Source organism: Prenolepis imparis, unplaced genomic scaffold (assembly GCF_030444845.1).
Source record: "Prenolepis imparis isolate NDT839.2.m4 unplaced genomic scaffold, iyPreImpa1.0 SCAF_8, whole genome shotgun sequence".
In the NCBI taxonomy this organism is placed as follows: Eukaryota; Metazoa; Arthropoda; class Insecta; order Hymenoptera; family Formicidae; genus Prenolepis; species Prenolepis imparis.
In genome coordinates, this window is record NW_028141166.1 from 6,176,818 (window position 1) to 6,192,308 (window position 15,491).

General features: G+C 33.4%; 2 protein-coding genes across 3 annotated transcripts in view; one reads left to right on the forward strand and one right to left on the reverse strand.

Annotated features, from left to right (window-relative positions):
- Positions 1-15,491, forward strand: part of LOC145939405 (uncharacterized) — a 263,176-nt gene that overhangs the window by 51,043 nt on the left and 196,642 nt on the right. The window lies entirely within an intron of this gene.
- The window catches only part of LOC145939422 (gonadotropin-releasing hormone receptor), a 226,649-nt gene that overhangs the window by 47,813 nt on the left and 163,345 nt on the right, over positions 1-15,491 (reverse strand). For both annotated transcript variants that reach the window (XM_083043724.1, XM_083043723.1), the window contains 2 exons: positions 7,133-7,374; positions 4,592-4,811 (listed from right to left, as the gene is read on the reverse strand). In XM_083043724.1, the coding sequence (XP_082899850.1) occupies positions 4,592-4,811; positions 7,133-7,374 (462 nt within the window). The remainder of the gene's footprint in view (positions 1-4,591; positions 4,812-7,132; positions 7,375-15,491) is intronic.

The following is a 15,491-nucleotide window of genomic DNA, read 5'->3' on the forward strand; positions in this document are numbered from 1 at the left end:
ATAATTTCGATGAAGGAGAAAAAAGAAAAGATTGGCATCGTAGTCAGAACTTGGAAGCTTCCTATGCAAGCGCATTTTCCTAAAAGTTTTTATCCTCTTACAAGAAGTTTTGGAATCACTATATTGAGGTAAAAGTACTTACTAACGTTTGATTTAAACATCGCAGCTTTGCGCGAAAGTTATATATGCGCGATGTAGTTTATACGAAACATATATATCTCTCGTCAAACTCTTGTAAACAAATCATCCCATTATTATGATAGCATTGTTACAGCATTGCTGCAGCTGAAACTAATTTATTCACAACAAATCTGTATTAATGCGAAATCACTTTTATCTCGCAAAATTTACATGTCGCATTTTTTTCACGTATAAACAATATGAAAAATTAAATCACGAGATAAAGCATCAGTAAAAAAAGCATGTTCTATTATTAACGTTGACAAAATTAATCGGTAAAAAACAAAGAGACAATTGATCGAAACTGGAACTTTTTTTAGATGGGTTAATTTTATTAATAAAATATACGCAATTTATTATTTACATTTTTTAATTATTTTATTATTTACTATTTTATTTTTGTTATTTATCATTATTTGCTTTAATGCACGTTTATCATTGTCGTTGTTGGTGCAATATATATCTTATATTTTACGGTATTTTTTTTACTTAAGAGAAAGAAAGAGAGATTCTTATATTCTATAACGCAATCAACATTATTTGCTGAAAGTTCGTTGCGGCAATTTGCGCGTCATGAAATTCGGCCGTATATACGAGTGTGATATTGGATTACATCGAATTCGACTTCAAATATTTAACTTTATGGACCAATAAATATCTCTCATATTGACGTCATTGGGTTGTCCACACGATGGAGTACCCAAACGCGATCGAGTTCCATTCATTCATATATTCCCATCGACGTCTTCCCTCGACTGGACCATTTCCAACTCTCTCCCTCTCTCTGATACTGGCTACCTATTTACCTACTTGCGTGGCTATATCGCGTCTACGGAGCCGAGAGCAATGTATGGCTGCCGAAAGAAAATCACGAAAAGGGGAAACGTTTTGCAGATAGATCAGAGTCCTCCCCCTCCTCCCCCCTTGGACGCTGGGGTGCCCGACCTCATGAATATCACGCGAAATGTAATCTCTCTCGCGCTCGCCCTTTTCTCTTTCGCCCTTTTTTTCCTTTACGTTTTTCCCTATCTGAGGTACGCCACGTTTTATTCCGCCAGCTTTTAAGCAACGCGATACAAAAATTTTTCTTCCCCTTCCACTCCATTTTTCCATGTGTGGAAACACGTTTTTCGTTAATTTTCTCCTTCTTTCTTCTTCACGCGATGTAATTCCGCGTTAACGCTCGCAAATTCCGAGGTATTACATATTTTCGCAGTTAGTACAAATAACGAAACTTAAAACTATATGTTTGAAAAAAAAAAACTTATCTGTGTTTAATATTGTATTATAGCATGAAATTTTGGTTTAATCATAAATGACGCGAGTGAAATTTATTATATGCAGATGAAATTATTTTTCAGTGAAAAAACTGAAGCGCGCACTAAAATTTCCTAATATCAATTTAAAAAGACTATCTTTATTCATATAATAAAAATAAAACTTGAAAGTTTCTCTCTCGTTGTTAATATATACATATATAAAACTGAGAATCAGGAGAAAGACATTAACAACGTTTCTCTTTTAAATTCAAAAGAAAAATTAAGTTGCTTCACAAATGTTATATTAGCTATAAAATTCCTTGTGTATATATTGTAAGCGCTAAATCTCTCCCATTCTTTCTTTTACTAACATCTTGATGGAAGGGACACGCGTCGACTAAATTGCCAGAGAGATTGGCTGCATAGGAAGACAGATGACAGGTGGAGGTCGAGGAGAAAGGACTGCATACCAAAATATCTTAGCTACTTCATCTCGCGCAGTCTCGGTCTCCTCTCTTCTAGATTAAGTGTTGATCCTTCGTTTTACGTGCGCTCGTCTTAGCGAAAACGACCATATTTTGGCTTGCTGAATGCAAGTGTCACCGAGAAATTACCTTTACGATTACCTTATTTGTATTTGCATTAACTGTAAATATTTGCGGACAGTTTCATTTAGGGATAAATAAATAAATAAATTAATGCATCAAGGGATAAATAAATTAATACGTCAAGGAATAAATAAACAAATTAATTAATACAAAACTAAATCAAAATTCTCTCTCTCTTTGTCTCCTCAAATTTATGCCCATTCATGTAATATTTCGCAATTTTCTCACGCCAATCGAAAAATAAATGCATTGATAATCGATTGCAACGATGCGACAATAGTCGGGCGGGATGCATTCACGTCACGCGCGTTAATTATTGTACGATGCAAACGTGATACATCGGTGAAATCGTGATTACAAGATTCGCACAATAGACAATTGTGCCCGCCGCAATTTAACTTTCAAAGTTAAACAGATACGAAAAGAGAATTGATTGCACCGGGTGGTCAATGAGAGCGTGCTATCCGACGATGCATCGTCCTTTCTTTATGATATTTGACGGTATCGAATGTTATAAATTGCGTTATGATCGCGTGAAAACCGGGCGTATAAAGGCGCCGGTAGCACGGAACGATTAAACTTTAATTGTAAACTTTAATTGAATATCGGGTGATATCTCCATAATTAGGAGCGCAAAATAAATGGCTAATAAAAGTCGCGTCCGTGTCGCCGCGAAAAAGAAATAATAATAATTATATATAATGTATAATAATAATATATATGTAATTATTAATAATATATATATTAATAATTAACAATAATTATTATATATAATAATAATTATTTGTATTAAAAAAATATAAACACATACGTCACTCTTCCAAGATGTAATCGACGAACGCTATCATTTTGACAAATTACGGAAATGGAGGAATGCACCGGAATAAGAATACGGAGGGGACGTTAAGCAGATAATCCCTTTGAACTCGCATTAGAAAATTTCCCGCTGTAACACGAGGAAGCTACATTCTCATCTCATCCCACGTATTATAGGGAAGCGGAAGCTTACGATATAATCTCACATCGGCAAAGGCGCGTGAACCAGGAAATAAGTAAAAGAGAAAAAATCCGTTCCGATACTTCTTTTTTTTTTATCTACGTAAGCTTGTAATTTTATGTGATCCGGCGAAACTAGTGCGCGAGGTCACATTTTTATCTACGAATAAATCCATTAGAGAATCTTTGGTACGTTTTTACGCAGAGTCTGAGATATATATACGTGATTGTAGAACACAAAAAGATTCTGATTAAAAATTGCACTAATTGTTAATTTTTTACGTCATCTGAAGTTATAATTAAAAAAAAGAAAACTTTTTTAATAAATCCCTAACCCATCTTTACTCCCATTTTCTGAGGTTTATTGTCGTTTTCAAGAGAAAGACACAGTCTTATATTGTCCACCGTTAGACTTAAAAATTATGCAATTTTTCCTTTCCCTCCGCCCCACGTTTATTAAAATCTTCCTGCCGTTTGCAACCATTCCGTTGTCCATTTCTCGCTCCAGTTCCCTTCTGGCTGCCATTTCGCCCTCGTATCCCCCTCATTTTGCCGGATGGCTCGACACATCTCGATTTCGTCCCGAGTTCTAGAGCGAGATGAAGTTCTTCCGCTTTCCACTCTACCGATCCTTCCGAACCGGACACGACCGTGGATTTTCTCTTTCCTCCGGTTCCCGTTTATCTCAGCTAAGGTTCGTTTTCAATTATCCTTTTAAGCGATATCTACCGCAAGAACACCAAGTCGATTTATCCGATTGCTAGCAAAATCTCCCAATTCGAGCTTCTTTCGTTTTTTATCGCTTATTGGATCGCCCTCCGGCGACATATCGCTTTTCTTTTTTTGGCTTTCCACTAATTTAAATATAAGCACGAACGAGCATTAGAGAAAGAGATTCAAGAGCAAAATTTTCTATCGTGTCAGTCTTTTATTTCGGGGGGTTCTTGGTTTTATTACTAACTATTATACAATATATATTTAAATTTGAATTATATATATTTATATTCATAGCTATTCTTGCCATGGATTAAAGGATATAATTCTTTGCGTCTCGTCAAATAATCTTTCATTCCGAAATCGAAGAAAAATCCACATCACAATCACTTCAGCTATCTAATCTCTTTTACATTTCTACTCGTCGTTAAATTTCCGTTTCAAACCCAGGCACGACGCGGGTAGAAACAAAAAGGTGTTAAATGGAGAGAGGAGATATGTAAACTCGGGAGAATAAATAGTGGAGAAATTTTCGCTCTTTGCTCCGCTTCTTTTAAGAGGATAAAATAATTGTGTCAGATTGCTCAAAAGGAATTCTGCTAGAAATATTCACGAATGACATTTTACATGTGGAATTTAAATCCACGGAGGGGAGGATATGCAAAAAGCACATTAATTTTATTACAAAGCGAATCGTATATCGCAGAAACGTGCAGAAGTCTACACTGTGTTATCGTTCTCTTTTGGGCAATTGACTACTACGAACACTATCACCGTTACAATCTCGACGTTGATATTAGACGGCAACTGTGTTAGGTGCGTATTATCACTTACCGTTGATGTGTAGGTTAATATGAATGAACTTTGGCGGATGGGTGCTGATCTGACACTCGTACTGACCCTCGTCGCTGCTGTTAACACGCTTGATACGCAGACGCCAATTGTCCGGATACTGAAATTCAATGGTGTACCTCTTATCACCCGTATACGTGGTCTGGCCCACTGTCAGCAGACTCATCTTCTCGCTACTCTCCTGCCGTCGCAACCAGGATACCTGCAATTTCAAATTTTAAAAAAATTTTAATTAGTCCCAAATTACATCGCAATGTCTGTCAATGACCTTTAGCGATATTTTTGTTATTTATACTAGATTATGCAGAGGGAGGACCTGATAGAATCTCCCCTTCAATATGTCTAACCAATATTGTCGACCAATATCAGGAAAAAAAAACGCCTACAAAATATCAACAGGTAGATAGATTCGTATTCGGATTTTATTCGGTTGTATCGACAATTCTCACGTACCCTTGTTGTGCATTTTGTATACAAAGTGCAATCTGATGTTATTTATTCTCTAAGAAAAAATTCATTCTTTCGATAGCAGGGAATCAAAATTTTATTCTCCATGCTTTTATCTTCACGAATTGCAATTAATATTTTTATTGCAATCTTGCGACGATCGACAATTGTTAAATACATTGCAAATAAGAATTATTTCACTTAATTATCAATTATGTACTCATGTCGATAATAAACCAATCTTACAAGGGAATCTCGCGAATCCGAAAATTCTGATTTTGATGAAACTTTACACATGTAAGAAAGATAAATAAATAAATTTAGAAATTTTTTTTAGTTATGGCTTAAAAATTATATATTTTAAAAGGTGAAACCACTTCTCACATATGTAAAGCATCTCTATTTAACTACATTAATACAATTTAAAAAAAAAATTTTTTTTTAAAGATTAAAACAATTTTTAATTATTTTTTAAAAATATTATTAATGCGATTAAATAGAAGTGTTCTTATTATAAAACTTTTGAATAAAACATTTTTTGATATTTCAAATACTTTTAAAAATATACTGATTGTGAGAAAAGCCGCTCTATATATAAGATTTCACCCCTTAAAATTGCTTTTAGGCCGTAATTAGAAAAATTTCTAAATTTATCTATTTATCTCCCCCATATGTGTGTAAAGTTTCATAAAAATCCGAATTTTCGGGTTCGCGAAGTTCTTTTAGCAAGTAGATATCAGTGTTAATAGTCTCATGAGGAGTAAATAATTTTCCGATCGAGATGAAGTGCGCGCTTGCCTTTTCTTCATCATAACATGTATTTTGTCTTTAAGATCGTATTATGGTAGCAATTTGCAGGAAATTGAAACCGATCAATCCAGATTTGTACGTGTTTACGTGAGGGGGTAAATTGAGGTGAACGCGAAATGGAGGATGCCGATTTAATCACGTAACAGAAATTGAATAATGTGTTGCCGAGTAACACCGTTAGATATATTATGTATCATGCATCTTCTATATGAACATCTATGAACATTAATCGAGTATTATTGGTGCGCTTAGAGATTCGCGATTGTTCGACATTATTAAAGTACAAAGATGCGAGTGCAAAGTCGAGTTTTGAAGCTGCGACAGATATATATTAACATTAATTTTATTCGAAAGTGCAAAGAATAATGCAAAAAAATGTGCAGAAAATGATATATCAATGTTTTTTCATACATTTTAATAAATAAAAATTTATAATAATAATATATAATAATGTATTTATATAAAAAAGGATTTGTAACATTATACGCACATAATTAGTTTTACATAATCCACAATTCCCGGTATATTGGTTAACTATAGTGTAATTTGCTACCAGGTAACAGGATATTATCTGTTCAAGAGAGCAAGAGAGATTCATGCGTACACAACCGATATCTGACCGCATAATTTGTTCTATAGTTTGGGGCTAATGCGGAAACGGTTTGTTACTGCATTACGAGCAGCAATAAATGCATTCCAAATGAACGTGGGAGTAGTTGAAAATACAACCGTCGTAGCCTTGCAATAAAACTTGGTTTCGTGATTAAATATATTATCTCTATTTTTGCGAAAATTTTCAAATTATAATAATTACGATCAAAATACACACAACGTGTAATTAAAAATATTTGCATTGATTACAAAAGTTTTATCTTGTCACTTTATATCGAGTAAAAATGAAGACAAACTTTTTTTTAATTTATGCAAAGTCTAAAATGTATTTGCATTTACAGTATTAAATTATTACGTGCAGATTACGCAAATAACCAGATTGCTGGCAGAGATTACGCGAATCTCTCCTTAAACTCGTTCCTTAAAGTTTAAAATGTACGAACGTTCGCGCGCGTGCGCGAGAACACCAGCAGATTAATCATAATAAGCTAAACGTAGCTTACCCGGGCCGTAATAAGGCAAAATATTCCGAGATTAGTCGTGAATTATTGCGCGAATTCGTAGCGGTGATTAAAAGACGCGGACTGAGAAGAATACGGGGAGGGAAAAACCGGAAGAGGAAACGGAAAATGACCGAATTGTAATTACGCTTACCGTTTTGTCTTGTAGCAAAGATATCCTACAGTCGAGGGTGACACTGGCGCCGGCCTGCACCGTAATATTGGAGCTCTCGCCTTCGAAGTGCGGGCCCCATTTGTGATCGTGATGATGCTGATGCTTGTTTAGGGTGCTGTGCGTGTCAAAGATGTAATTCAGCATTGGTGCATCCGTCGGCACAGATCGCTTTGCCGCCGTCGTCGATTTCGTAGAAATCGAGTCCGTCGCGAGAGGCAATTCTGTAACATGCAATAAAAAAATATATGCAGTTACAGTATACTAAATATTTCAAAACATATATTAATCACAATCACTAGCGGATCCTGACGTCGATAAAGGGAGGGGGGGGGGATTTGCAAAATTATTTTATTTAATATTTTTGGTTTCATGATTAGCTTTTATTCCAGGATCAACGATAGCTCTTTAATGTTTGTTTTTCTTTATTTATATTTTTTAAACAAATTCCAGGATCAACGATAGCTCTTTAATGTTTGTTTTTCTTTATTTATATTTTTTAAACAAATTCAGCTGTTTCTTTTAAAGAATTTCTCGCCTAATTATTTTCATGCAACGAAATGATCTCATCATTTCGTCCTATGTCTGACTTAATCTATACTTAACTCCTTGAATGCGTAATGAGTATAATTTACAGTGTATCTTATACATACATATTGTATATATTATATAGGTATAAAGAATTTCGCTTAATTATTTTCATGCAACGAAATTATCTCATCATTTCGTTCTATGTTTGACTTAATCTATACTTAACTCCTTAAATGCGTAATGAGTATAATTTACAGTGTATCTTATACTTTTATATATATATTTTATATATATATATTATATATATATATATATAAAAGTATAAGATACACTGGAAATTATACTTATTACGCATTCAAGGAGTTAAGTTTAGATTAAGTCAGACATACGACGAAATAATGAGATAATTTCGTTGCACGAAAATAATTAGCCGAAATTCTTTATATCTATACCTAATATATACAATATGTATGTATAAGATACACTGGAAAATATACTCATTACGCATTCAAGGAGTTAAGTCTGGATTAAGTCAGACATAGGACGAAATGATGAGATAATTTCGTTGCACGAAAATAATTAGGCGAAATTCTTTGTATCTATATAATATATATTATATAGATATAATATATATTATATATATATACATATATATTATATAGATATAATATATATTATATATATATTATATAGATATAAAGAATTTCACCTAATTATTTTCGTGCAATGAAATTATCTCATCATTTCGTCCTATGTCTGACTTAATCTATACTTAACTCCTTGAATGCGTAATAAGTATAATTTACAATGTATCTTATACATACATATTGTATATGTTATATAGGTATAAAGAATTTCGCCTAATTATTTTCGTGCAACGAAATTATCTCATTATTTCTTCATATGTCTGACTTAATCTAAACTTAACTCCTTGAATGCGTAATGAGTATAATTTACAGTGTATCTTATACATACATATTGTATATATTATATAGGTATAAAGAATTTCGCCTAATTATTTTCATGCAACGAAATTATCTCATCATTTCGTTCTATGTCTGACTTAATCTATACTTAACTCCTTAAATGCGTAATGAGTATAATTTCCAGTGTATCTTATACTTATATATATATATATATATATATATAAAAGTATAAGATACACTGGAAATATATATATATATATATATATATATATATATATATATATAAGTATAAGATACACTGTAAATTATACTCATTACGCATTTAAGGAGTTAAGTATAGATTAAGTCAGACATACGACGAAATAATGAGATAATTTCGTTGCACGAAAATAATTAGCCGAAATTCTTTATATCTATACCTAATATATACAATATGTATGTATAAGATACACTGGAAAATATACTCATTACGCATTCAAGGAGTTAAGTCTGGATTAAGTCAGACATAGGACGAAATGATGAGATAATTTCGTTGCACGAAAATAATTAGGCGAAATTCTTTATATCTATATAATATATATTATATAGATATAATATGTATTATATAGATATAATATATATTATATAGATATAATATATATTATATATATATTATATAGACATAAAGAATTTCACCTAATTATTTTCGTGCAATGAAATTATCTCATCATTTCGTCCTATGTCTGACTTAATCTATACTTAACTCCTTGAATGCGTAATGAGTATAATTTACAGTGTATCTTATACTTATATATATATACACTAGCGGATCCTGACGTCAATAGTTCTTTAATGTTTGTTTTTCTTTATTTATATTTTTTAAACAAATTCAGTAAAACTGTTTCTTTTAATTTGCAGGGGGGGGGGTTTAACCCCCCCCCCCCAGGATCCGCCAGTGATCACAATTAAAAAAATTATATCAGGCTAGGCTTACAAATATTATAAGTTTTATTTTGTGTCTTTTAATACCGAGAGAATTAATACCTTATTATACGAGTGTTAGAGCAAATAATATATTAATGGAGAGATATATATATTTTGTAATGTATTAAGTATAAACCGCAAGTTTGAAAACGTTGTGTATATTATATTATCTGACAATTCAAATATAGTGATATATAAATTATTATTATAAATACGAACGCGGCGCGAATAGCTCATTCGGATCGTGATGACCGCGCGTTTTACGCGGCGCAAACGTCAAAATTTACGTATTTTCATATCTGGCGATTCTCTTTCCGCTTTTTGCATTCAATCTGTCCGTTTCCGATCGTAACTCGTGACTTTGTTTAATCGATTCGCTGGCGTTTTCCCGTTTCGGGCCATCGCTCAGGGTTATCGACGTCCAGCCAACCTGCCAATATAACGACTCATATCGGCGTAAATATGCATTTATAGCCGTAACAGGCCAATAGTCGAGACATATGACATCCTCGAGCCAGTAGTCAGGACATAGGACATCCTCGAATTCTCGTTGCTTCTATTGTAATTATACGTCGTTCTTTTTCGTTTAGAGTTTTGCACAGTATATTTCGTTATTCCGATTCGCTGAGAAAGTCACAAGTTTTATTAAAAGCAAGAAGGAATATGTGTAAAGGTTTCTCTCAGTATCTTACGTTTTCTGTTTTTTATTTTTACAATTAATGATAATATATAATATATAATTATAACTGCGTACATAAAATTTACAAAATTTATTATATTCTTTACTAAGGATTAAGGATATTTATATTAGAAAAAGAATTATAAAGCACATGTAATTTACAAAAATTTTAATTTGATCGTTATATTGCATTATCTTTAAAAAAGAAGTTAAAAAAATAATTCCCTTGTCTTTTCTAAATTCTAACTTTTTAAATAAATCAATTACATTTTTTGTATTAAAACTTTTTTTGTATTAAACAATACTTGATTTATTCAAAAAGTTAAAATTTAGAAAAGACAAAGAAATTATATTTTTTCTTAACTTCTTATTAAAAAGTTTTTCTTTTGTATTAAAGATGCGGTACTACGAAAAATTATGCAATAATATAAAAGTATTTAAAAAACGTTTAAAAAACATCTCGATTTTAGTTTGTCTTTTATTAAAAAGTTTTTCTTTTGTATTAAAGATGTGGTACTATGAAAAATTGTGCAATAATATAAAAGTATTTAAAAAACGTTTAAAAAACATCTCGATTTTAGTTTGTCTTTTATTAAAAAGTTTTTCTTTTGTATTAAAGATGCGGTACTATGAAAAATTGTGCAATAATATAAGAGCATTTAAAAAACGTTTTAAAAACATCTCGATTTTAGTTTGTCTTTTATAGTTTCTGTTACAACAATGGTTATTAGTCCGACAACAACAGCATTTCGTTAACGTGCATCGTTTATTTCTCTTCGTTCCCAGTACTTTCAACTTTGATAATGATAATTTTCACAGTTACACTTTATACTACTAACAAAGTTCGCAGAGTAAAATCCGACATCGTCGGGAGTGCGTGGAATATCTTTACGGATATTTGGCCGCGAAGTAGAAACTTTTTTCTAAGACGGACGAGAAAACGGAAAGACGAGAATGTAAGAGACAGAGGGTGAAAGAACAAGTAAGATTTCGCGTAACACAAAGACGATGGAGAAAGTCACATTGCTCGTTCGTGTTTCGAGGATCACCAAGTTAGACGTTAACTCGCGACGACGAGTTTTTCTAGATTTTTACCACGAAGGAAGCATTCCAGCAAGCAGTCTGGTTGCTGACTGCTTGTAAAATCGAATATCGAGATACGAGGCGTCGAGCTTCAAGCTAGGAAGAAATAAGAGGGAGACAGAGAGAGAAAGAATAAGGAGGATATATTTCTTACTAAGTTGTAATGGAAGTGCTATACAGCTTGTCTTACCGATTATTTTGTTTCTCTTTTATATATGTTATTTCTTGGCAATGATTCTACAGAGATTCTTTTCATAAAGAAAAATATATAAATCTTTTTTGAGAGAGGAGATTGTTTTCTCAAGAATTGCTAATTAATACGCGATTGAGAATCTTGATACTTAATATTGAAAATCGCCTAATGTTGAAGTAAAAACTTATTTTACGGAGTTTTAACTCTTCTGTTAAATAAATTATTGAGTATTCAGGTATCCAAAGCAATTTTAAAAATGCGTTGCAACTTTTTTCCGCTTAAAACAAAATATAAAAGGAAACCTCCTAAAATATAACAAGAAAGAATGTTCGATGCCTAGCAGCTGCTATAAAGAAGTTGTCGCAGCGCAAGTTGGTACCCGAATACTCATACATTGACGGAAAGATAAAAATTCTGCATTGACAGAAGGATTAAAAATCAAATTGGTTTTTTCGCGTTTACGATAACCACACTGAGAGAATTTTCTCTTAGAATTTACCCTGAAAATCATGATAATCGTGGGACAATATGGTATGGAAAGAATTTTATGAGAATTTCTCTGATTAATATTTATCACAATAAAAATAATTAACATATAAAACACGTTTGATTAATTTTATTAAACTGCATAGCAAAATTAATCAAACATATTTTATATTTTATTGTATTAGATATTATTATTTTTATTGCAATAAATATTAATCAAAGAAATTCTCATAAAATTCTTTCCATACCATATTATCCCACAATCACCACGATTTTCAGGGTAAATTATAAGATAAAATTCTCTCTCTGCATCCTTTAAAAAGTATAAATTTGAAAATATCAAAATATATAAAAAAAGTAACATATCGGAGCTCCGCAACAAGAGCTATATAAATGTAAGAAATCGAACGACCGGGGAGGATATGTCGAAAAATTTTGACGTACTTCTTCATAAGTCCCGTCACGTAACGCCAACAGAAGTTCCATCTGAGAGAGCACGGCGGACGTAAAGCCCGCCTGCAGTCGATTGTTCCACGACCGAAGACGAATTGGAGCACTTGCACAGGTAATCCTGACTTTCATCGAGTCAGCGATAGGTGCACGGGAGTTTCTTCCCCGGATCGGCTGAGATCCGACATAGAATTCACGGCGTCGCGCGACAGAGAGGAAAGGGAAAAGAAAGGGAGAGATATAGGGAAGCGCACACAATTCCGCGACGCGAAGTCGCACGTCAAAAGGGATCAGTATTCCGCGGAGCGCGAAATTTTCTTTCCCGCGCGTGCGCTACTCTTTACCATCTCGTATCTTCCCTTGAAGCTTCCTTATTCCTTTTCTCTTTTCCTTTCCCGCCGTTTTTCTTCATCGGTCGCCTCCTCTTCCTGTTCCTGCTACACCGGCGCGCGTCAATTCCGTTCTCTCGATCGCGGAAATTTTTCCCTTCGCCGGAGGGAAGAAAAACTGATCGGGAATTCCGGTGGAACTGTTGGAAGCGTGTCCCGGATACCGAGAAGAATCTATCTAGTCGGTCGATCATCGGCTCGTCTCACACATACATACTCTCACACACTCTCTCCTTTCTCTTTCTCCTTTCCTATCTCGGATATGAAAATCGTTATGCGACGTATTGACATTAGTATCACCGGTTGAAAGCTCTGCTTTGTTTGATATGGTAGCGTTGTTAAGGGAACGAATGTAGAAGTATATATGGTATGAATAGGTATATAATTTTCCTTCACGCACACATTCAATCGATTCATGTTGAACAAATATAATATTCCAAATGGAGTCGTGGAAAACAATATTTCAGATGATACACTGCAAGGGCGGGTCATTAAATATTCCGATACGACGACACGATTGACTGTTAATCTGTACATTTAATACTCTCCAACAGAAATGCGTTTTCACGATGCACATGATTATTTTGTATATTATTTTGTATATTATTTTATATATTATTTTATATTTTATATATATTATTTTATATGTATTATTTTATATTTATTTTTATTTTTATATTTTATTTTAATTATGATTATTTTTATACACAGTGACGATATTTACAAATGTATACGGGGGTGAAAACAGTTAGATGTAACAAATTGTGATTCTTTTGTAATTAGGTGTGTTTACAAATCACTTGTAAATCACAAAAATTTTGCTTAACTCTTCTGCATAATTTTTCATCTATTTATCAGTACCTGAGAAAAATAAAAGTGTTTTTGACACTTTTGACTACGACAATTTTTTTATAGCTGCTTTTGGGCATCGAACATTCTTTCTCATTATATTTTAAGAAGTTTTTCTTTATATTTTTGGACGGAGAAAAGTTTCGATACATTTTTAATATTTAAAGTTGCTTCGGGTATTCATTGACAGAAGGATTAATGAAAATGGATCCAAGTTTATATCAGAATTTAACGAATGATGATATAGTAATGTATAATAATTTACGCGTGTTGTAATATAATATATGCCGGTATAAACCTATCTTTGGAAACTTTCTCAAGAGAAGCTGAGAAATGAAATGATTCGTGTATACAAGCGTATCCGTGTCCAAACAGCTGACAGAGAAGTAAACAGAAACAACAGCGAAGCACCGTTAATCCCCGAGCAGTCACGCGCGGAATACAGTGTAATTCTACTTCTAAAGTCCGGCATTCGGATACTAAATAGAAGTGAGACAGAGAGAGAAAAAGAGAGAGAGAGAGAGAGAGATGGTCGCCGTCGGTATGTCGCTGGTACCAGGTGATTGCAATCATTTGTCGGCAAAGTATACATTCCGAAATCACGGAGCCGGATTACACGGAGCGTGACTAATTACACGAAACTTATTCCAGTTAGACGCAAAGTCTTGAATATATAGGGTAGTTCTAAACAAGTGCAAAAAATTTTGAGACGATTCTTTGTCAAAAATTAAATTATTATAAAAAATCCTCCCTTGATTTTCGACAAAAATCATCTCCTAAAATTTTCCGCACTTATTTAGAACCATCCTATATATACGTAAGCGCTTCGAAGAAGGCGCTTAAGATAAGGGAGAGGGGGGAGAAGAATAAGGAGACATTTTTTATTCAAAAGTTCTTTTGTACGTGAAGTACATTGCACGTCGAGAAAAAGGCGAAACGTCCTCTCGTTGCATGAACGAACAAGGGAATCTCTGCGGAAGAAGAATCCCGGTCGCGACAAGCGTTGATCGATTCTACTAGCACATCGTTTGTACCGTTCTATCGTCGTTCTTCGGGTCCAAGTCCGGGAATATCGTTCTGGAATGGCGGTTTTCAACCCTTCCTACAATTGTCTCTCCCGGAGCTTCATTTTCATACACGATGGACGGACAGAGAAGAGAGATCCGCACACGTCCAGGGGAACGTGCGAACGAACAATCGCGTACGGTTTCTAAATCACGATAAATAATTCCGATTCCGTACCGCAGTCCACTCCGGCGTTCTCATGTTTTATGCATGCTTTACCGTGCAGCATGTTACGTGTTACACATCGTCGTAGGCTCGCGATGCAGTTGGAGACTATGTACATCTCCAACTGCATCTTTGCTCATCGCGCCCTTCTTCTCCTGTTTCTTCGGTTTTGCACGCTTCGCCAATGAATGGAATCATGTTAAACTTGTCGCTTCAGAGCCACTCTTTCCATACATATTTCAGTATAGTATAATACATACCGATAGAATTTATCGTAGCTTCTTTGGCTTATATATATATTATAAAATCAATATTAATATAAAGAGAAAAGAAAAATCGGGTATCTTATAAAAATAATGCTTATACTCATATATTGCAACTAAGAATAATTTACGAATAATTTAATAATTAAAAAAAATATATAAATGTTATTAAATTACTATAATATTATATATATAAAAAATAATTAAAAACATTTTTTTATTTATATCGGGTGTTAAAAAAGTGGCGGATACGCTGTATAGGGGTGAATTCCTGATGTTATTTGGAGACGATTTTTCCT